Raw genomic sequence first — 23,564 nt, forward strand, 5'->3', positions numbered from 1 at the left:
AAGAAAAGATTGGGCTCCTTCCAGTAAGGAGCTGCCTTTTCAAGACAGCAACCTAAAATACCTCCATACTAAAATAATACAATTAAGCCCAAAGAGTGTCTGCTGATTTCCTTCTGTCTTCTGAGTAGTCACAGATCTGTCACTGAGGTCTCCACTTCTATTTATGACTGACCTGGGCATTTGCTCTGGGGAAAGAGTGGAATGAGGCATTCCAAGTGCAGTATGCAGAATTCACAATGGGCAGACTAGAGAGGGGTCTCCACTCCAAAGGTGGTCTTCATAGTCTGATGATCTCTGCTTTGGTGATTGTACTAGAGGGCAATGTCCTGAGACGGCACCTCAGACAGTCACTTTAAGAACTCACCAGAAGGACAAATGGCCACATCGTTCCCAGTACTCTGTTCATTTTTGTTCTTCATCCTGATCCATTGGATGTCACCATCTGGTGAGTGATTTGGCTGGTTCTGGCAGACACGCAGGGTGGATTTCTGGGCTCTAACATTGTGATCTGAAATAGAATGCTTTGACATTCTTATTTACTTATTTAAGTGTGTTGTTTTACTATATCTACAAAATGTATCTGTAGCCAAAGAGAGAGAGGCAATGGGGTGTGGTCAAAAAAATAAAAAGGCTCTGGGCCAATGGGCAGGAGCCTTGGTTTTTCCATCTATTAATGCAGATTATGAACTTAATTCATGGGGACCAGACAGCTTAGCTGATTCAGTGAGGAGACATGGGAAAGTGATTGGCAACCTGCTTGCACCACAGAGCATCTCAGAATGTCAGAACTTTTGGAAACACTTTGCCATGTGTTTGAATGGGTTGTTATCTTTTGTATCCTCTTTTAGAGAAGAGTCACGTAGAGAGTCATAACAGCCCCTAACCTCAAGGACTGCAGAGCTTGATTTTTCAAATATCTGCCATGAATTTCTGGGCATTTCATAAACAAGGGTCTTTCCTCTCTCTGTGAAATAGGGGGATTGGGCTAAAAGGTATCTTTAAAGTTCTAGCCTTTCTGAATTTCTTTCATGTATGGGCTGTCAGTTCTGAGTCTGCTCAAGCCTAGGCTAATTACTGTTCTTCGGAAAGTAGTTTGATATACTGGGCTGGTGGGTCAAGAGACCACAGATGCATCTCCACAGTCCTCTGCTGATTACCTTATCAGGAAAAGAAGGGTTGTTCAGCATATCAAAAAAAATAAGTGAATACATGGAAAAATGAAAAAATGGTTTTTTAACTTTTTATTGTTATTCAGTTACAGTTTTCTGCCTTTTCTCCCCATCCCTCCACTCCACCCCAATCGAACCCACCTCCCTCCCCCACCTCCACCCTCCCCCTTGATTTTGTCCATGTGTCCTTTATAGTAGTTCCTGTGAAAAAATGTTTTAATGATTGCAAGTCTTATTGTTAATGATTTAGAAATCTTTTATTCCAGATTAAGAATTATTAATCAGCCCAAATATTAAGATATGAATTATCAGCCATTAGATTCTGTAACTATCTTCAGTTATGTTTTAGTTTCAGGCCCTCAACGATGGTGGCCACCACATGGAAAATTTAAGGTAATGTTCCAGAACAAGGTCCTAATTGGAGTTTTCTTTGGAATTGCTATTTAATAGTCTTACTACAGCAAGATCATCTGCAGTATTCTTCAAAGACCAATTGTGTGAATGTGACAGGTACCCTGCAGGTCTAGGAGCCCAGAGTAGAATGTCCCAAACTGGGGACCCAGCTGAGCTGTGGTCGTAGGTACATCCCAGAACCCTCCTTGGCACCTGGGAACTGTTTATGAGCGCTGATGATGGCCAGGGGCAGGGCAGGGTCTTAAGAGCCCACAGACTAGGGCCTAACACAGTGTTTGCTCTCAAGGAGCTCAGTTCAGGGGAGGGAATTTTCCCAAATGCTCTGAGATGTGCAAGAATGCTTCTGCAAGTTGTGAATAGGAAATATCTGAGACGTGGACTGAGGAAAACGTGAAGGAATAGGAAATCCCTGAACAGAGCCTCAACTCGTGTTTGCAGTCTCTTCTGAGCATTAAATATGTTGTGAAACAAATAAGCATTTGATAAGTGAGGGGAAAGAGTGATGAGAGATTACTATTTTTTTATTGTAGATTTGTAGATTAAACTGCAAAAGCTCCTTCACTTTAGGAGTTTTTGCAGTTTAAAATTTTGGTCTCATTTGTAAATCTTGAGTTTTACTTCTTTAAAAAAGTCAATTATTAGCTGACTGGTGAGAAAGGCCTTTTGAGGGGAGCTTGGCCATCAAGAAACCCCTAGATCGAGTGCAGAAGCTACTAGAGGCTGGTGCTCTAGCAAGACTCTGCAGAACACATCCCAGATCATCTTCCAGTCTCAGAGTTCAGTCTTAGCAGTTTCGTCTCCAAAGTTGCCCACAGGAGCAGCTTTCACCTCGCCCATCAACCCCTAAATGAAATCAACTTACTCATTCTTATTTTCTTTTGGGAATATTTACTTCCATTCTGTGCTATGCAACAGCGAGGAAAACAGACATATTCCCTTCTCTCATGAAGCTTACAAAGAGCCAGAAAAAAAGGAAAGGGACGATTGTTATTTGTAGTAGATTTTTATACATAAAAGAAGTAGGAGGATATGATAGAGAATAGCTATTAGGAGTACTACTATAATCAGTGTGATTCGTGATGGCTTCTCTGGCATGGGGACATCTCAGGTGGGACTTCAAGGAGTCACCCAGGTGGAGAGTGGTGAGGAAGACTACCTGCTTGAGTCACTGGTTGAACACTTGGATGACAGGGAACAGAATGGGAAGGGTACAGCAGATGCTACTCTAACAGCAGGAGGTGAGCCCCTCCCCCAGTGAGCACCTCTCACTCAGAAGAGAAAAAAAAGAAGCTATGTTTATAGACAATGATGCTAGCTGTTCTTGCTTTTTTCTTTGCTTACTCTATATTAAACTATTTTATATCTCATTCAGGTTACAAATATTTATGTAATGAAGGGTCAATATATGTGCTGGGCACGTGTTAGTCTAATCAGACACAGACCTTGCTGTTATGAACTTAGAATCTTTTGAGGGTGTGGAATTAGTGAAATCATTACACAAATGCTTTATGACACACTGATTAGAGGTATAAAAAGAATGAATGAAGGGTTGGGATTGCATTTTAAGAAATATCTCTGAGACAGTAGGTTATAACCTGAGTTCTGAAGGTAAAATGAGTTTAGATTCAGAGAAAAAAGAGTAAGTTTAAGGGGGTGTGGTCATGACAAACCATAAGTCCCTAGATGGAGGAAACATGGAGCATTTTTGGTGTCAGGGGGTGGGGGATGTGGGAAGCAAACTAAAAAGGCAAAGAGCAAGGCGGTGTAAGGCAAGGTTGGAAGTGTTGGGAGAGGCTACATCCCATGGGGTCTTCTATTCATACTAAAAACAATTTTTTAAAATGTGAAATGAGGTGCAATTAAAGGATCATAATAAACAGGATAAAATGATTCGATCGATGTTTAAATTATGGGAACTAGAGGACATGGGGAAAAGAGGAAGTAGAGGAAAGAGTTAGGTGACAGATACAGGAGGTAGATGCCTGCCAGTGGCCTGGCTGGGGTGGAGGTGATGGGTTGATAAGGAAAGAAGGAAAAAGAGTTTCTAAACTCAAATATGATTCCTCTTTCTGCAAATTCTAAGCCAAAATTCCCTTCTATCTTGTACCAGAGATAATTTATCTATGGGTCTCGTAGAGCCCCTGAGATACCAGCCTCAAGTCATTGTGCCAGAGTCACTGCCTCAAGCCACCACTGACACCAGCCTTGCAAGTAGACAGGGGTTCCAATTCCTGATGACACATGTCCCTTCTCTTGTTTTCAGTTTTCCCTACAAATCCAAGGAGTTATTCTCAATGACCCCCATAATTCACAACCTTAAGAATCAGCTTGGGGATTTTGCGAGTGAATAAAAATTGTGATAACTATTTGAAGTCAAGGCATATGGATTTCAGTGAAGCATCTTTTCCAATTATGGGATTCAGTTCCTTTAGCAGAGTTGGCATAGAGAATCTCTAAGATTACATTCCCAGATCTGATAGTCTGGGAACAAAGGAAATTGAGAGAGAAGCTAAATGACCCACATAAATTTTATTTATCCACTCTTCCTTTTCCCTCTCTAGCATAGCAGGCCTCTGTTCTCTCTCACTGTCAGGAGATTTCCTGTTGCTGTCGGAGGGGACACATGTAGGTTCTGGTTCCATTGTTTTGTGGGGGGAGTGAGCCATGAGAGCTTCTGGGAGACTTGGATAGGATCCTGGCTGTGTTTAGAGTTTCCTAATAAAGTCCAGAGGGGAGCTACCTGGCTGTGAGCATGATTCTCATCACATCATTCTTTCCAACTTAATTTCAGGTGAAATGTCCGCATAGGAAAGAAGACTTCAGCTTGTTCAGAGTAACAGTGAACCCCTGTATTGGTATCTATCAGCCGATCTGTGGCACCAATATGGTGACTTATGACAACCCCTGCACCTTGTGCATTGAGAGCCTGTGAGTGCTATTTGGGGGTAGGAGGGAGGGGTAGGAAGAGAACAACAAAGAAGCTCAGCCCATAGGAATTACTATCTACCTCCTCTACCAAGGACATCAGCCTTGAGGCCAGGAATTGGCTCCAGTTTGCACAGATAATGATCAGCTCCCCCCTGAGAAGAGCCTGTGGTCATATCAAGTCCATCGGGGTACAAAGCGCACTCACTGTGCCCAGTGGTGCCCGTCAAAGCCTTTCTTCTCTCTGAGCCCTTGCATTCCCCAATGCAAGCTGATGGATTTTCACTTGAAGCTTCAAATACCCCTCAAGTCCTGAAACTCTTTGATTTTAAGACAAACTGTGGTTTTGACTCTTCTCAGCTCTCTTCAACCTCTGTGTCAAAATGTGCTTGAAACTGAGGTTCCTTTGACATGATTCTCAGTGATCAGATACGCAGATCACACAGAAAAATGGCTGCAAGTTTGATCCCTGTAGAAATCAGTACAGTACACAGGAAGAAAAAATTATCCCCATGGCATCAGACTGGAGCCCTTCACCCGACAATTATTTTGTGATTTTGTGCAAGGAGCAATGACAGGAGTGTGTAAACCCCAGGTTGTTCCCACTAATAAGTAATCAGCTGAAGTGTGAGAGTATTTGAGAGATAAGATGAGGATTAACATACCTTCTATACCACAAGCTCAGGAATGACTCTGGAGCCTATTTTCAAAGAGATTGTAGCATAGGTCATAATATCTTCAGTGATATCTTAGGATCATGAAAGGAAAACTAGGCAGGGAATTCAATAACCTGGCTTTTGTCTTTAGTCCATTCCCCCTTTTGTTCTGGCTCTAAGTTTCCTCAAGTATAAAGTAGGGACCATAGATAATTCTCAAGTATATTGGCAGCTCTGATGTTCTATTGTTTAATGAAATATTTATTCTTACTCTTTCCTTAGGAAATCTCATGGGAAAATTAGGTTTCTACACGATGGAGCATGCTAGCCAAGCAGACATGGATGAGAAAGGAGAGATCTCCTCTTGCAACCCGGCTGTCCTGCTTTCCTCCTCGCATGTGTTCTTAGTGACGGAGAGCTGGCCCTCCGAAGCTTTATCGGATAGCTGAAGCTCCCTTCTTCAGGCCTCTTCCCTCACTGTCTTCCATATTCTCCCTAATAAACTTTTCTGAAAGTCTCATTTCACTTGGGTTTTATATCTGTGTCTCAAGTGTCAGAAGCAGAACAAATTAAGCATTTGAGCCCAGGATCCAAGACACTGGGATTAATCAGCTCTCTGGTACTGTAAACAGAGGGGTCTCCTCTGTAAAGGCTCCAGGTGTCTTCCAAGAAACATGAAAGAATTTTCTTCTATATTCCTTTGGCATTTCAAAAACCAACTAATAGGAACTCTGGAGCTCTGTGCACTTCCTGGGCATGTCTTTTTGCCCATGTTCTGCAATCTTCTAATTAAAAAACCTCACTTTTAGACTCAGCCCTAAGACAGAGGCATTTACACATGTCTGCCTTAGATCAACAGAGCCCAGCACCATCGCTGGCTCTGCTCTTCTCCACAGCAGGAGACCTGTGTCGATGGTATCCATGAATGTCCCTGTGGGCCTTGGTCTTTACTTCAATTCTGTGGACCAATTTGAACATCTGAAACATAGGACATGTTCTTCTTTGGGTTACATGTATGTGAGTGTGTGTCTGTTTTCTAATATGGACAGATGACCAATATATACTAACATGCTCTCTTCCCCTCAGCAGCTGGCTCCCTGCTGGCTTGGGCAACAGCCTCTTCTGCTTCTCCATGTCCTGTAAGACTTCGGTTGGAGACTTTAGACGTCCCGTTAGCTCTTTGGCTTTTGTTACCATGCCAATAACATGGCAGACACTGGTTCCACTAAAAATTAAACATCCCTTAGTCAATAATTTTTATTTTTATTTTATTTTTTTAAATATATTTATTGATTGTGCTATTACAGTTGTCCCATTTCCCCCCACACACTCCACTCCATCCTGCCCACCCCCTCCCTCCCACATTCCCCCCCTATAGTTCATGTCCATGGGTCATACTTATAAGTTCTTTGGCTTCTACATTTCCTACATTATTCTTACCCTCCCCCTGTCTATTTTCCACCTATCATCTATGCTACTTATTCTCTGCACCTTTCCTCCCCTCTCCCCTTCCCACCCCCCTATTGACACCCCTCCATGTGATCTCCATCTCTATGGTTCTGTTCCTGTTCTAGTTGTTTGCTTAGTTTGCTCTTGTTTTTCTTTTAGGTGTGGTCATTAATAACTGTGAGTTTGCTGTCATTTTTACTGTTCATATTTTTTATCTTCTTTTTCTTAGGTAAGTCCCTTTAACATTTCATATAATAAGGGCTTGGTGATGATGAACTTCTTTAACTTGACCTTATCTGAGAAGCACTTGATCTTCCGTTCCATTCTAAGTGATAGCTTTGCTGGATACAGTAATCTTGGATGTAGGTCCTCGCGTTTAAACTTGGGTAATGTAATTATGATGTGCCTTGGTGTGTTCCTCCTTGGATCCAGCTTCTTTGGGACTCTCTGAGCTTCCTGGACTTCCTGGAAGTCTGTTTCCTTTGCCAAATTAGGGATGTTCTCCTTCATTATTTGTTCAAATAAGTTTTCAATGTTTTGTTCTTCCTCTTCTCCTTCTGGCACCCCTATAATTCAGATGTTGGAACGTTTCAAGATGTCCTGGAGGTTCCTAAGCCTCTCCTCATTTTTCTGAATTCTTGTTTCTTTATTCTTTTCTGGTTGGATGTTTCTTTCTTCCTTCTGGTCCACACCATTGATTTGAGTCCCAGTTTCCTTCGCATCACTATTGGTTCCCTGTACATTTTCCTTTGTTTCTCTTAGCATAGGCTTCATTTTTTCATCTACTTTTCGAACAGATTCAACCAATTCTGTGAGTATCCTGATTACTAGTGTTTGGAACTGTGCATGTGATACATTGGCTATCTCTTCACTGCTTAGTTGTATTTTTTCTGGAGCTTTGAAGTGTTCTGTCATTTGGGCCATTTTTTTTTTTTGTCTTGGTGCTTCTGTTACTTAAAGGGGCGGAGCCTTAGGTGTTCCCTGGGGCGGGGTAACACTGGTCGCTGGGCTGACGCTGTACATGGGGGAGGGGCCGAGAGGGAGCAATGGCGCCTGCCTCACTCTCCTCCGGATTTCAATCTTTCACTCCGCTACCCACAATGAAACTGGGCCCCTTTGGTGCTGGTTCCCGAGTGGGTGGGCTTGTGCACGCCCTAGGCCCCTGTGGGTCTCTCCAATGACCTCTCCTGTGAGGCTGGGAGTCTCTCCTGCTGCTGCCCCAACTCCCACGGGCATTTTCAATCAGAGGTTTGAGGCTTTATTTCCCTGAGCTTGAGCCTTGGGTTGTGCGGTCTGCTTTGCGCCCCGCCATTCATCCTGGTTTATCTATGCGCGAATGTGGGGCTGCTGGGTGCTACCCGCTGCTCTGCCTACCCCGTTCTCCGCTACTCTGAGTCCGGCCCTCTCGGTTTATCTGTGTGCGAATGTGGGGCCGCAGGGTCTGCTAGTGGTCAGACTGCCTGCCCCGTTTGTCCCACACTCCGCCAGTCTCGGTCCCGCCACGGCCACGCGAGTCCTCTCCTCCCTGGTGCCCGTCTCCGCCCCTCCTACCGGTCTGGATGAATGTTTATTTTTTATTTCCTTGGTGTCGGACTTCCTTGCTGTTTGATTTCCTGTCAGTTCTGGTTATGCGAGGAGGTGCAGTGTGTCTACCTACGCCGCAGTCTTGGTTCCTTTTTTCTAGTCGATCATTTTTAAAATAAGAAAAGCAAAAAGCTCTGGGGAAAATTAAATATTCCCTCTCTTTACCATGTGTCCTCGATCCAAGTCCTGGCCCAGCAGGAACCCCAACAACACCAGGGAAGCCTGTTGTCCACAAAGGGGTCGGACTTCCGGGACACAAATCCTTTCTTCTGTAACAATTAATCTGCCATCAATGTTGTTTGGTAGATTTTTTTTTCTCTGCAAACCTTTTAATTTCATCTCTATGAGTTTGATTTGTATCTTCCATATTTCTAACTTTTTAAAAGTTATAACTAGAATATACTTTTAATAATTATTTTATGACTTGATCTACTAGTTCTAATATCTGTCCATTCTAGGTTGGTTTGGGTTGTTTGATTTTCTTCTCATTATGGATCATATTTTGGGATACCAGAAAGTATGAATTTTACCTTGTTTGGTTCTGAATAGTTTTATATTTCTAGAAATTCTCAAGCTTTTTTCTGAGACACAGCCAATTACATGGAAATGGTCCGATCCTCTGGAGGATTGCTTTTAAGGGTTGTCAGGTCAGATCAGTGTGGTATTCACCAAGTGGGCCGATCATTCCTCATGACTGAGGCAAGCCCCTCTGAGTACCTTACTCAGTGCTCCATGAATTATAGTGTTTTCTGGTCTGGCTGATAGGATACCAGCTCTATGTGAGATCAGGGCTCAGTCATGTCGGATACTCTCCTGTGTTTCTTTCTTGGCTTTGGGTAGCTTCCTCATGCACGAGCACTGATCTTTAAACCACAGAGCTTTCTGTCCAGCTCTGCAGTGCTGTCTCCTGCAGACTAGAGCCACTTTGCTCTCTCTCCTCTGAGCACTCTCTCTGCATTTCAGGGAATCCACCTGCTCCATCTGAATTCCTCTTTCCTGTTTCTAAAATCTCTCACAACCTAGAAACCAAGGCCAATCATAGATCTCACCATATTTATCTTTAATTATTCATCAATCTTTCATTGCCTGATATCCAGTGCTATGGTTTCATATATTTTTATCTGATTCTTGTTGTCTTTTCAGGTAGGAGGTATATCTGTTTTCTCTTACTCCGTATTATCTGAAAGCAAAAGACAGCTTTATGTTTATTCTGTCAGTGTACAGGCTGGCCCTCTGTGTCCCCAGGTATCCTCAGTAGTGGTTGAATAATTACTCATGATTCAACCAACCACAGATCAAAACTATTTTTAAAATGTTACATCGTTGCTGATGTGTACAATATATAGTTGGGCCTACGATGGTTGCCTCTGTACTGAACATGTACAGATAATTTTTTTTCTTATCATGATTTCCCTAAACAATGCAGTATAACAACTATTTACATGGTATTTACCTTGTGTTAGGTGTTATACCTAATCTAGAGATGTTTTAAAGTGCACGGGATGATGGGAGTAGGTTATATGCAAATACATGCCATTTCACATAAGGGACTTGAGCATCCGCAGATTTTGGTGTCAGCAGGGGATCCTGGAACCAACCTCCCGTGGATATTGAGGGACTCCAGTAGTCATGGTTTCCCCTAATTCCTGCTAATGTCGAGGCTAGGTTACAATGTTATTCTTCTAACTTTCTAAGAATTCCAGATGATAAGACTTGTGCTCTAAAATAATACAGTTTTTTTCAGTAGATAATAGTTACTTAAATTTTCTAGCCACAACAGTAAAAAGGACTTTCATACTAATATTTTTGTTTGTTGTTTGATAGCATACATTTGCTAAGAAAGAAAGTAGGTTAGCCTATTTATCTAGATACGAGACTTCCCTCCATTCAGTGTGACCCCTAAAAGCCCATCATTTCTACACATATCCTACCCTAGCCAGCATAAAAGGAGCTTCCTTCTGAGTGTCTGGGCTCTGTCAGACACTGCCTGTGCGCTCTCTCACTTGCTCTGTCTCTTTCTCCTTTTCCCTCTCTTCTTTTCTTCTCTCCCTTATTCCCTCTCTCCCTCCCCCTCCCTCTCCCTCTTTGGAAGCTGTTTTGAATTTTGAAATTCCTCTGTCTGGTTTCCCTTAGTTTTTATTTTCTAATTATTGATCAGTCACAGGGTTTTTTTTTATTGCTATCTTCTCTTCTCCCATCCTACTTTCTCTGTTTGAGAATCCCACTCACAATTGTAATTACTCTGTTGCCTGTATATGTGTAACTCATGTGTCCCCATGATGAGACCATGCCCACCTTGTAGTAGCAGATACCAGACACTTTAATTTCATTGGCTCACAGAATCTTTAAGATCAATCTACAAACATAGGTCCTGTGTCTTCCTTCTAAATGTGCTCCTGCATGTTTTGATTTAATGAAAGTCAATGTGACTATTCTCTCTGAGTCCTTTTTTGTTCAAAATTAATATCAATAATTTCTCTCCATATAAAGTTCTTATTTTATCTTAAATATAAAGTAAACTCACTAACATGGATTTAATCCAAGTCTTCACCATGCCTTAATGTTATTATTCTTAACTGTTACCTCAGCCTCCATTTTATTCTTCCAACCATAATCTTGTCTCCATTATAATATCACTAAAATATGATCTGTTTAAATAATCTGATAGTGCCCTCCTTTGTGAGTTATGATGCAAACATCTTTGTATGACTTATAAGACACTTTATTCACCTGCTGTGAACACTCCTGAAAGCGCAACTTCAAACATGTTGAACTCTTCTAGGACATGGAACCAACCCTGTTTGCCCACAAGATGGCAGTAAAGCACAGCTGTTTAAACCAAAAATTTTGACCAGGCCTATTTCTCCTGGACCAACAATGTAATCTTGAGCAAGTTTCTAATGCTCTCTGAGCTGTGGATTTCTCATCCCTTAAAATGATGACGATAATAACACATGCGTGATTTTAAAGAAGTGAAGCTTCAAAAAAAGTTTAAATACGTATGTCTTGGTGAGTAACACATGTGGGAAACCTTAAGCAGAAGCCAGAGGGCCCTCTTTCATTGCCTGCTACGAATCCCCCACACAAAAAGGACACAAAAAGGACAAGATTTTGAGACAGAGATTTCAGCACTTTCTGTTGTTATTTTTCTTCTTGTCAGGAAGATGGAATCTCCTAATCCCCCCACACTCAGCTCTTGCTCAGGTCTCACATGGAATGAGAGCTGGGAAACCTTTCCATCTAACTAATGGGCTAAGCATTACTGTTATATATTCTATGGAGTTCTTTGTTTCCTTTTTTTTAGATGCTTTTTACTCAAAGACAGTTAATCAATTCAAAGAGACAGATTGAGTAAATTGTTTATTACATATTTTCCAAATAAAAATTCTGTGTAGGCAGTGAGAGAGGTTCATTGAAATATCATGCAAACAAGCAGACAAAACTACACTGTGGTTAATTTTTAAACTTAATTTGTATTTTAATATTATTTTACTTTGAAAAAGTAATATCTACTCTTTAAGAAGAATTTTTAAAAACAGAAAAGTAAATTTAAATTTAAAAATAACATTATGCAAAACATTACAACCAAGACTTATTGTCATTAAATTTTGATGAAAATCTTTCCTGAACTCTTTCTCTTCCTCTCCATCTCTCTTAATGACTAAGTGCACAGATTAAAAATGGGATATAAGTGATATCATAAAAACAGTATCATACTGTACATGGTACTTTTGAAATGAGAGCTTTCAGAATACAGGCAAATATGCAAATTAAAAAGAAATTATATTGTGAATGGGTACAATACATAAATTGAAATGAAATTTATTTAAAATTTTTTATTTCCCAAAATGTCAAAATATAAAATGTATACAGAAAAGCAACTTTAACAAAAGGTATGTATAATCTCTACCTTCAATGTTACAAAATATTAATCAAGATTTTTTAAAAATCCTAAAACATGGAAATATGTACCCACGCATCAATTAAAAAATTCAATATTGTACAAAGAGGTACATTCACTCTAAATTGTGGTAGAGGTTCTGGATGCACTTCTGGCGTGTGTACACCTCCTTCTGCGCTCCCTTATTAATGATTAGCAGCGGCTGCTGAGTGGGACGCAGAGGACCGCTGCCCGCACCGGGAGACTTTCCTTTTCTTCCCTGCCTCTCCTCTCCTCTTGCCACCTGTGTTCGTCAGTCTGTCAGTGGTGCCGCCCAGTCGTTCCCAGACCTGCTGGCCATCGAACTTCAACCATTGGCAACAAGTACACTCACCAGACCAAGCCCCTCACCTTGGAATACACAGTCAACCTGTTCCCTCTCACCAATTCTACTTTTGGTACCAGAAAGCCCCTCTATGAGAAGGACAGCTCAGTTGAAGCCAGATTTCAACGCCTGAGGGAGGAATTTGATAAAATTGGGATGAGGAGGACTACAGAAGGGGTGCTGATCACACGTGAGCACCGGCTCCCCCTGTGCTACTGCTGCAGCTGGGGATGACTTCTTTCGAACACCCTGGTGGTGAACTTAACCCAGGAGATGAATTTGAAGGACTGAAACGCTTAAGGACAGAGATACTAGGCCGTCTCTTGCAAGACTGGGTCATTGACAACTGCATCAGTAACTGGTGGAGAACAAATTTTGAGCCTCCTCAGTATCCATATACTCCTGCAAAAAAACCGAAGGGACATGAAAAGTTGTTTTTGATTCAACTTCAAGAGAGAGCGTTGTTTGCTGTCCCTAAAAATTACAAGCTGGTAGCAGCACCATTGTTTGAATTGTCTGACGACGCGCCAGGGTGTGACCCATCATTTCTAGTCTCCCTCAGCTTTTGAGCAGGTTCAACTGTATGTACAACTGAGTTCCTGCACAGTGGAGAAGTAAAGGAAGCCGTCTCTGTGAGCACAGCTCTACACAGCACAGAATAAACACAGTAGAAAAGTGTTTTTCTATTGTTGTTGTTTAGATCTTTCCCAATCCCTCAATCGCCACCTGCTTTCTAATGTTTGAACAGTAAAGCTGATATGAAGAACTAGATAGTGGTGTAAACATATGTGATAATGTTTAACTTGCTTTTGTTTCTACTCATACATTTTTGTATATGAAAGAAAGTGGACTTCTAAAAGATAAATAAATTGTTTTATAGATTCAATAAAATCTTACTCAAGTAACTAATAGCTTTTAGAGAAACCAGCAATATAACTTTCAAATTTGTATGAAACTCTAATAAGAATAAAGAACAGACAAGACAATCTGAGGAAGAGCAAAGCCGGAGGACTCACACTGCAAGGTAACAAGACTCATTCTCAAACAGTAACAATAAAGAAAATATATTGGTGCAAAGACAGACAAAGAGACCAGTAGAGTGGCATTCACAGTTCAGAAACAGACCCATACACACGGTCACTTGATTTATGACAAAAGGCACTGTAATAACTTACGAAAGGACATTCTCTTCATTAAATTTTGCTGATTCTATGACATTTACACAGAACAGCGTAAATAAATCTTAACTCAATTTCAACTGATGTTCAAAAAGCCAATTCAAAAAGTCTTTTGGAAGGAAATATATCTTCATAAACTTAAAAGTATGCAAATATTGCTTAAAATGGCAAAAAATCACTAAGTATCAATAAAAACAGGATAAGCTGTTTAATATTAAAATTAAGAACTTCAGTTGATCAAAATATATCATTAGTAGAGTAAAAGGTAAGCCGCCAACTGGAAGAAAATGTTTCCAATACAGATATCTGAGAAATGACTCATATCAGAAATATATGAAGAACTCCTACAGACGACTAAGAAACACACTAACAATGCAATAAAATACTCTGCAAAATGTAGAATGAAGGTATCAACACAGCTAATAAATATATGCATTCTCATCGTTTTCCTTTGCATTTCAGTTGCTTTGAAATTATCTGTTTAAATCGTATGCATATAAGATTTAAAGTTCTTAATATGTATAGTTCTTATGCATACAAGCTCTTATACTAGGGTGAATACTAAGGAAATATAAAGCGGTTCCTTGAATTATATTCACTTTCAGTGTTCATCATGTTCTTTTCTATGGCATGCTGTTCTTTTAAACTTTTCTTTGGCTGTATTATGATTATAGACTGGCCTACATTTCCCTTCTCCCACTTTATCTTGAGCTTTAAAGTGTAAAGCTCTATCCATACCTCTCTTTGATGTAAAATGGAGTGAATGAATGTTTCTTAAATATCTGTATACTATCATATGGGACGTTGTCTTCCCATTTGAACTATAAATTAAAGGCTTCTTTGTTTTCCTATCCCTTTTGCTGTGGTACAAAGCTTTAGGATTAAATAGGGAGAGCTCCACTAGAACGAATATCACCTTCGCTTGAAGAATTAAGCTCTCTCTGCTTCCTCACCTTTCTAAATAGCATTAGTGGCAATGTATCTTATATACAATAGTCCCCTCTCATCTGCAGGAGATACATTCTGAGACCACCCAGTGGACACCTGAAACCATAGATCATACTGGACCCTATACACACACTTCTTCACTTAAAGGAAGCACATCATGCTTTTTTGGCATCGTTACTCTTGAGCATCAGGGCCATTATTAAGTAAAATAAGGGTGACTTGAACACAAGTACTGTGATAAGGGCATAGTCCATCTGATAATGGAGATGGCTACTAAGTGACTAAGGGGCTGAGAGTGTCTACAGTGTGGAGATGATGGACTAAGGGAATAGTCACATTCCAAACAGAACAATGAAAGATTTATTCATGCTTCTCAAAATGGTATGCAAGAGAGAGAGAGAGGGAGAAGGAGGGAGAAATCCTATCAAGGGACAGAGAGATGCAGTGTGATTTGATTCATGTGGCTTCAAGGTGGAGAATTATGATAATGGAGAAGCATCTGGGAGAAGGTCTCACCTACAATGATGGAGGCTTTGTTTAACTATGTAGTGTAACAAGAGAATGAGCTTCTTTGCAAAGGAGTCAAGTCTCTGTCCTAACAATGTTCAAGCAAAGTTTTAATGCCTGCACTTGTGGAGGTTGTTGGGAGATTTTAGCCAAGTGCAAGTTTTGCATTATATCTAAAATCTTTTTCAGTCTTTAGAAATTATGTTTGTCTTCTATAAGCAGACAGCGTGTCACTCAAAACAAAACTGAGGATGACAGAGCCCAGAGCAGAGTTTGATGGGTGATCCAAAGAGGGCAGGTTCTGTCTTATCCCTCCTTCTTCTCATCGCAGCAGCTCTCAAGAGGCAAGATCCCAGGAGTTGCTGGGTGGGAGAAGGCTTCCCCTGGGCTTGTTGCCAAGTTAGGGTTGATGTAGTACCTTGGGTGATATCCAGGGGAAGCAGAAGTGCGTGACTCACAGCCCAGTTCCCAGAAGAACAAAATTATAGGGTGGCAGCTGGGCCTGGGAAATGAAAGGGCAGGTTACACTATTCTGCTTGTAGCTGGGGGGAAAGGAGGAGCCAGGGAGGAGCCAGCTTCTCAGGCTTCCTCTTCATGAAGTCTTTTCCTGACTTCCAAACTCAGTCTAATCCTACTTAGTACACTTTTCATAGTGCTGACTACCTGTCTTTCAGACAACTTAATACGTAAAACAAGGATAATTTTGTTAATTCCTTCTTTTTTAAATTTAATTCCAGGAGCTTCAGGAGAGCAGAGACCTCTGTCTGCCTATCATTGTCTATTGTTACATCTCCTAACCTTATGCTAATGCCTGGCACCATATATATGTGTGTGTTCAACCAATGAGTGACAGAATCAGCTACCTCAGATCTATCACACACTGAAGTCATAAAGGCCAAGATGAAGTCTGGCTGTAAACATTTTTCATCAACTAACTTTTTAATAAGCTAATATATGGCAGAACCTTTTCCCATTGCTTCTTGTGTTTCATCTCCTCCTTCATCTCCATGAAGGCAAAGACCTACCAGAAGGAGTAGAAAGAGAGCACATCCTCAGGTCATCACCATCGCTTCTGCCCCTTTGACCTTTCAACTACGTAAACATGCAGTTCCAAATTTGTCATTTGAACATGTCAGCTTCCCTCTGCTCTCCTTATAAGTAGAGCTGGCCCTTACCAACAGGATTCAGGAAATGACATAATTAGCAATAATTATTATCAAGGAGTGATTGTAAATTGGGAAAGCAAGTATTTGGCTTTGATTGAAAAGGGAGAGGATACTTATATATTCAAAATTGTCTGCATTTTGTGATCCATTTAACATGCCCTAATTTTATTGGGGCTTTGAAATCAGACCTCTGCAAAACCAATGACTTATGATCCTTCATTGCTTAGAGAGAGAGCTGCAGATTCAGTAGCGATCAAGAGAGATTTAGTTTTAGACATACTAGATCTTAGAAACTGAAACTGGAGGGCAACCGAGTCTGGAGCTCATGCTGCTTGTCACCGCTCAACCAAAAAGCCGAGACAGGGATTGAATTATAATTGCACTTTTATTAATATCAGAGGCCAGCAGTATGAGAAGGTGGCGGGTAAAAACCCTAACAACCACCTTACCTTGAGCTTTCAGAAGCAAGTTTATATAGGGGACTGTGGGGATCTGGAAGGTGGAAATGCCTAGGGGGAGTGCACACATGTTGTGCCTTTTGGAAGTAGGGGGAGAGGGAGCTGCAAAGGGAGTCCTACACCTTCTCTCCCAGTTCTTTCTCCTTATTTCTGCATTTGCATTGCATTCCTCTCTTCCATGGTTTAAGGCAGGCTATGCATTCTTTGGTTAGGGGAGATAAGGTCTTGACAATTCACCACCAGGCTGTTAATTGCTCAAACTGTTTGACCTTGTTTAATTTTCTTGACTCAGTTTCCCTATTCCACTTCCCCAGGAATTTTCCTAGCTTCTTACTATCCTGTCTCAAAACTACTGAGACTATCAAATACAATGTGTATCCATTAACATGATCAAAGGATTCTTGCTAATTTCTCTTTCAGCTAAAGTACCTGTATGACTAAACGTAATAATGGAAAGCCACTGAAAACAGTAATGCGACAACATGGAAGGACGTGGAGAATATTATGCTAAGTGAAATAAGTCAGATGAAACAGCATAAAAATTATATAATTTCACTCACATGTGGAGTATAAAGCAAAAGAAAGAAATGAACAAACAAAACAACAGGAAAACAAACTCATGGCTACAGACAACAGATCGGTGTTTACCAGTAAGGAAAAGGGTTGGGTGGGGGGTGAAATTGGTGAATGAGGGTCAAATCTATGGTGATAGATGGAAACTAGATGTTTGGTGGCAAGCATGCTACAGTGGATACAGGTAACAAATTATAATGTTGTATACCTGAAACTTATGTGATGTTATTAACCAATGATACCTCAACAAAAGTTAATAATGGAATATTAATGGACTATGTATATTGTGGTAGTGAGGGTCTTTCTCAGATTTGTCCATTTGCTGAACATTTTCTGGCAGTGAGAAAGGGACATGGGGGGAAACTGTTCTTAAGAAAAGATTAATGTAGTGTCAAAGGGATACTAGTATGTGTGCGTGTGTAATAATAACAGCTTCAGTGACTTCACCTTTACTCAACTTCCTCCTACGTCAGTACTCCAGAGGAAATTTTGACTCCTTAGCATCGTGACTAGGCTGTAGGAGAGGAGATGTCCCATGCTGCAGGGTTGCATCCTGAGTCAAGCAGAAGCTTCGTGTTTCTTTTTCAGTAAAGCTCTGCAGAGTTCAGTCTTATAGAAGAACTCCCAACTAAAGGGAGAGGTCGTTATACCCTTTCACAGGACTGTCTACTACTTCTTCCTAACACACTTGGAACTACTTAACTAAGTGACTACACAGTTTGTCTTCCACATGTAAATGTACATACTATGCAAGCTGATAATCTTCCTGTTCAGGAAAAAGATTAAAACTGTTCAAACCACAAAACAAAACCCAAATTATAAATAAAAATTCAAAAAAACAATATCACAAATTTATCCCACTTAGCATCCTCCTCTTCCATAAGAAAACTTCTTTTTTGAAAGAGTAGAAACTGATCTTAATAGACCTAAGATAGCTCCCACCATCACATCAGCTTCCACACCTGCACTCTCTTCTCTCAGGGGCAGAATCCTGTGTTCCTGCCAAAGATAGAGCCTGAAAACTTCTTCTTTTATTGAGAGAAGGAAGACCTCAAACCAATGACTGCAAACTCTACTTTAAGAAATTAGAAAAACAAAATAAAATAAAATAGAAAAAATTAAAAATATCAAAGTAGAAAATAATAATGAAATAGAAAACAAAAGAGCAATAGAGAAAAATCAATGAAACTAGAAGTTAGTTTTTGAGAAGATTAATATAACTGATAAACTCTAGTCAGATTGATTGGGGAAAAAAAAGACAGACGACATAAGTTACTAATATGAAGAATGATAATGATACCAACCCTAGAAATTCTATAGAAATTACAAAGATAGCAAGAAAATATTATGAAAAAAATTATGCCAAAAAATTATGACAACTTAAATGAAATGGACAAATCTCTTTTTTGATATATTTATTGATTATGCTATTTATTACAGTTGTCCCATTTCCGCCCCTTCACTCAACTCCATCCTGCCCACCCCCTCCCTCCCACATTCCCCCCCTATAGTTCATGTCCATGGGTCACACTTATAAGTTCTTTGGCTTCTACATTTCCTACACTATTCTTATCCTCCCCCTGTCTATTTTCCACCTATCATTTATGCTGTTTATTCTCTGTACCTTTCCCCCCTTTCTTCCCCTCCCAATCCCCTATTGATAACCCTCCATGTGATCTCCATTTCTGTGGTTCTGTTTCTGTTCTAGTTGTTTGCTTAGTTTTCTTTTGTTTTTGTTTTAGGTGTGGTTGTTAATAACTGTGAGTTTGCTGTCATTTTCACTGTTCATATTTTTTATCTTCTTTTTCTTAGATAAGTCCCTTTAACATTTCATATAATAATGGCTTGGTGATGATGAACTCCTTGAACTTAACCTTATCTGAGAAGTACTTTATCTGCCCTTTCATTCTAAATGATAGCTTTGCTGGATACAGTAGTCTTGGATGTAGGTCTTTGCCTTTCATGAATTGGAATACTTCTTTCCAGCCCCTTCTTGCCTGTAAGGTCTCTTTGGAGAAATCAGCTGACAGTCTTATGGGAACTCCTTTGTAGGGAACTGTGTCCTTATCTCTTGCTGCTTCTAAGATTCTCTCCTTATCTTTAGTCTTGGGTAATGTAATGATGATGTGCCTTGGTGTGTTCCTCCTTGGGTTCAGCTTCTTTGGGACTCTCTGAGCTTCCTGGACTTCCTGGAAGTCTATTTCCTTTGCCAGATTGGGGAAGTTCTCCTTCATTATTTGTTCAAATAAGTTTTCAATGTTTTGTTCTTCCTCTTCTCCTCTGGCACCCCTATAATTCAGATGTTGGAACGTTTCAAGATGTCCTGGAGGTTCCTAAGCCTCTCCTCATTTTTCCGAATTCTTGTTTCTTCATTCTTTTCTGGTGGATGTTTCATTCTTCCTTCTGGTCCACACCATTGGTTTGAGTCCCAGTTTCCTTCGCATCACTATTGGTTCCCTGTACATTTTCCTTTGTTTCTCTTAGCATAGGCTTCATTTTTTCATCTAGTTTAGGAACAGATTCAACCAATTCTGTGAGCGTCTTAATAACCAGTGTTTTGAACTGTGCATCCGATAGGTTGGCTATCTCTTCCTCGCTTAGTTGTATTTTTTCTGGAGCTTTGAAGTGTTCTGTCATTTGGGCCTTTTTTTTTTTTTTTGTCTTGGCGCGGCTGTTACTTAAAGGGGCGGACCCTTAGGTGTTCACGGGGGTGGAGTAACGCGGGTCACTGCGTTGTGACGCTGTACGTGGGGGAGGGGCCGAGAGGGAGCAATGGCACCGGCTCCACCGGATATCAGTCACTGCCTCCACTACCCACAATCAAATTGGGCCCCTCTGGTGCTGGTTCCTGAGTGGGTGCGCTTGTGCATGCTCTAGGCCCCTGTGGGTCTCTCCAACGACCTCTCCTGTGAGGCTGGGAGTCTCTCCTGCTGCTGCCCCAACCCCCACGGGTGTCTTCAATCAGAGGTCTGAGGCTTTATTCCCCCCCCCCCCACACTGGAGCCCTGGGTTACGCGGTCTGCTATGCTCCCCGCCGTTCGTCCAGGTTTATCTGTGCGTGAGTGTGGGGCCGCTGGGTGCTACCCGCCGCTCTGCCTGCCCCTTTCTCTGCTACTCTGAGTCGGGCCCTCTCAGTTTATCTGTGTGCAAATGTGGGGTCGCAGGGTCTGCTAGTAGTCAGACTGCCTGCCCCGTTTGTCCCACACTCCACCAGTCTCAGTCCCACCACAGCCACTCAAGTCCTCTCCACCCCGGTCCCCATCTCCGCCCCTCCTACCGGTCTGGATGTATATTTCTTTTTTATCTACTTGGTGTCTGACTTCCTTGCCGTTCGATTTTCTGTCAGTTCTGGTTGTGCGAGGAGGCACAGTGTGTCTACCTACGCTGCCATCTTGGTTCTTCCCCCGACAAATCTCTTAAAAGACACAAAAGAAGAAATAGATACTCTGAATAGTTTAGTCTATTGAAGGAATTGAGTTTGTAGTTTAAAGCTTCTGACAAAGATATTTCTAAACACTCACCTGGGGACATTACTCATTAATTTGAAAAATATTTGAGAAAAAAAACAGTATTGAGTCTATACAAACTCTTCTATAACATTAAAGAGGAGTGACTATTTTTCAAATTATTCTGTGAAGTCAATATTAACCCAAAAACAAAACCAGAAAAAGACATTGCAAGAATACTGGAAATTTGCTGAGACAGTAGGTTTCCTGTGCTCTCACCACATACACACAAAGGGTTAACTATGTGATAATTAACTATGTTACTTATCTTGACTGCAGCAATAGTTTCTCCATACAGGGTGGGGAAAAAGTAGGTTTACAGTTGTGAGTACACAGAACACACTTGATTCTTTTATCATTACTTATTAATAATTGCATTGTTTTCCATACAACTATAAATCTATTTTTGCCCCATCCTGTATATATTAAATCATTATGTTGTACACTTAAATATACACAAGTTTCATTAAGAAATAAAAGACCAATCCCTCCACCTATACACACTTTCTCTTCCACTCTTGTCTTCTCAAGAATGCTATTTCCGCAATTCTGTCAATGTCCTAAATTCTCAATTTTACTCTTTCTTCTAGATCTGTCTCATAGCTTAGATACTTCCTGTTATTTCTCCCATTGAGAAAAATAAAACAAAGAGAAGATAAATACTTCCGGGGTTCTGCATCTGCATTGATTTTTCTTCATTAACTTCTTCCCATCAGACCAGAACTCCTCTACAGGGTAAACTATATACACTGACTCCTATTTCCTTCTATTTTCACTTAAGCCTACTCTAATCAAGGTTCATCCATGACTTCAACAAAATTATTAGTATCAAGGTCAGAATCTCCTTTATGTTACTATAGCCAATGATCAATTCTTATTCTTCATTTTGTTTTACCTACCAACAGTATTTCATACAGTTAAACACTCCTTCCTCTATAAAATGCAGAGGAAAGTTTCCAAGACAACTTCCCCCATTAGGCTTCAAAGACAACTTACTCTTGGACACCCCATCTTCTCTTTGCAAGTTCCTATTCATTGGCTGACCTTGTGGAGGGCTGGAGGGTTCCAGCTTTTGCACCTATTCTGGATTTACCCATAGCTATTCTCTCAGCGATCTCACCCTCTATCCAGACTTATAGCTCTAATCTGTCCTTCCTCCCTGAAATGTAGATTCTTATATAACAGCCTACTCAGCATTTTTATTTCAATACCTAATCTAGATCTCTAGCTCATTCTGTCTCAGACTGAGCTTTGACATTCTTTCCCCACAAAATTGTTTCTTCCTTATTTCTCCTCAACTCATAAAATGGCAATTCCAGTTTTTCCAGTTGCTAATAATCATTCTTGACTCCACTCTTTCTCGCACACCCAACATGTGACCCATCAGCAAATTCTTTTGGCTCTATCTTCAAAATAGACCCCAAAGCTAACTACTATTTATCTTCTCCACTGTTAATTCCTCAGTGCAAGCCACTACCTTGTTTCACTTGAATTGTTACAACAATCTCCTAATTATCATTCTTGCTTCCACTCTCTAGTATGCATTCAACGTTGTACACATCAGCCCTATATTCTAAGTATGATTTTTATCATAATTCTAAATATTATTTTTATCAAGCCACTTTCATCATCCTAAATCTCTAATAACCAGGCAAAAGTCGCCAGTTGGGTTTTTTTTTTTTTTTTTTTTTTTTAAATAAAGTCCCTGCACTGCTACCTGGGAGTAATTCTCTGTTGTTTCAGTTAGGTGCTCTGGTCTCTTGGTTATTCCCTCTGAGTCATCTCCCTTTCCTGCCACCATTAAAAAAAAATGCCCTGTATTCACAACTGAGCAGCTTTCTTCCCTCCATAGATGTTTTCTATCCAATCACACAAAACATGACCTCTTCAATTTTTACATCTGTCCTTTCCAGTTGAAGCTTGTTTAATTTGTTCAGAAATGTTTTGGGTTCTTTATGCATCATTTTGCATTACACATCATTGGACAAAAGGCACCCTTCAAATCTATCCAAGAGAAGCCCTGCTCCACCCTTGGTCCCTGCATGGTTGCTGTCAGACAATGCCACTTAGAGGCTCTGTTGTTTCACAGAGAGTGTGAGATCTATCCTTAAGATCCTTGGGAGGTCATTGGCAAGGCCTATGGGGGACCATCTGAAAACTGAGGTTTAAAAGGATGTGACGGTTCCATACTTGGATATGTCTTGACCTTGAGATGTTTTGCTGGCAGCCACCAGGCTTTTATTTTTGTCCCAACTTTCTTTCCTGGGAGAGACGGGGGATGAGCAACAATTATGGTTTCAAATCCAGAAAGTTTTAGGTCCTTTCTCTTCCCTCCAGAGTCTGCTTGAAAACTGGCTAATTCCTTTTTTAGTTCAGCTTTCTTTTTCTGTACCTTATGATGAAATCAGTTGATATTTCCAGCATCTAACCTGGAAATCTCCTTTGCAAGATCTGTCAGTTCGTTAGATATTTTTCCCAGATTCTATGTTAGTCCAGAACTCAGTTTTGCTCAACTTTTCATTACTATATAAGATATGTCTCATTTCCTCCAGGTTTCTGGAACATTTTTCTCATTTGTGTTTAAACCTTGTCCAACAGCCTCCTGGGGCTTGTCAGGCTTCTGCTCATTGTTTCCCCAAGGCCCTTGTAGCTTCTGCCAACCACCCATTCCTAGAGCCAATGTGATATGTTTGGAGTTTTGTTATTGCCAAACATAACTTCCAGATATCAATTTAGCTCCACTTGGTAATGCTGCATTATAAATCA

At 40.6% G+C, this 23,564-nt stretch overlaps 1 protein-coding gene and 1 pseudogene across 1 annotated transcript; both read left to right on the top strand.

Annotated features, from left to right (window-relative positions):
- The first annotated feature begins 375 nt into the window (after positions 1 to 375).
- On the top strand, positions 376 to 5,492 carry SPINK14 (serine peptidase inhibitor Kazal type 14 (putative)). Its single transcript, XM_024576769.2, has 4 exons — positions 376 to 445; positions 1,525 to 1,562; positions 4,375 to 4,511; positions 5,447 to 5,492. Exons 1-4 carry the CDS (start codon positions 376 to 378, stop codon positions 5,490 to 5,492), a joined length of 291 nt encoding a protein of 96 aa, XP_024432537.1.
- A 5,659-nt stretch (positions 5,493 to 11,151) lies between these two features.
- Positions 11,152 to 13,057, top strand: LOC112319465 (cleavage and polyadenylation specificity factor subunit 5 pseudogene; annotated as a pseudogene).
- Positions 13,058 to 23,564: the final 10,507 nt, after the last annotated feature.

This window comes from Desmodus rotundus, chromosome 6 (assembly GCF_022682495.2).
Source record: "Desmodus rotundus isolate HL8 chromosome 6, HLdesRot8A.1, whole genome shotgun sequence".
NCBI lineage: Eukaryota > Metazoa > Chordata > Mammalia > Chiroptera > Phyllostomidae > Desmodus > Desmodus rotundus.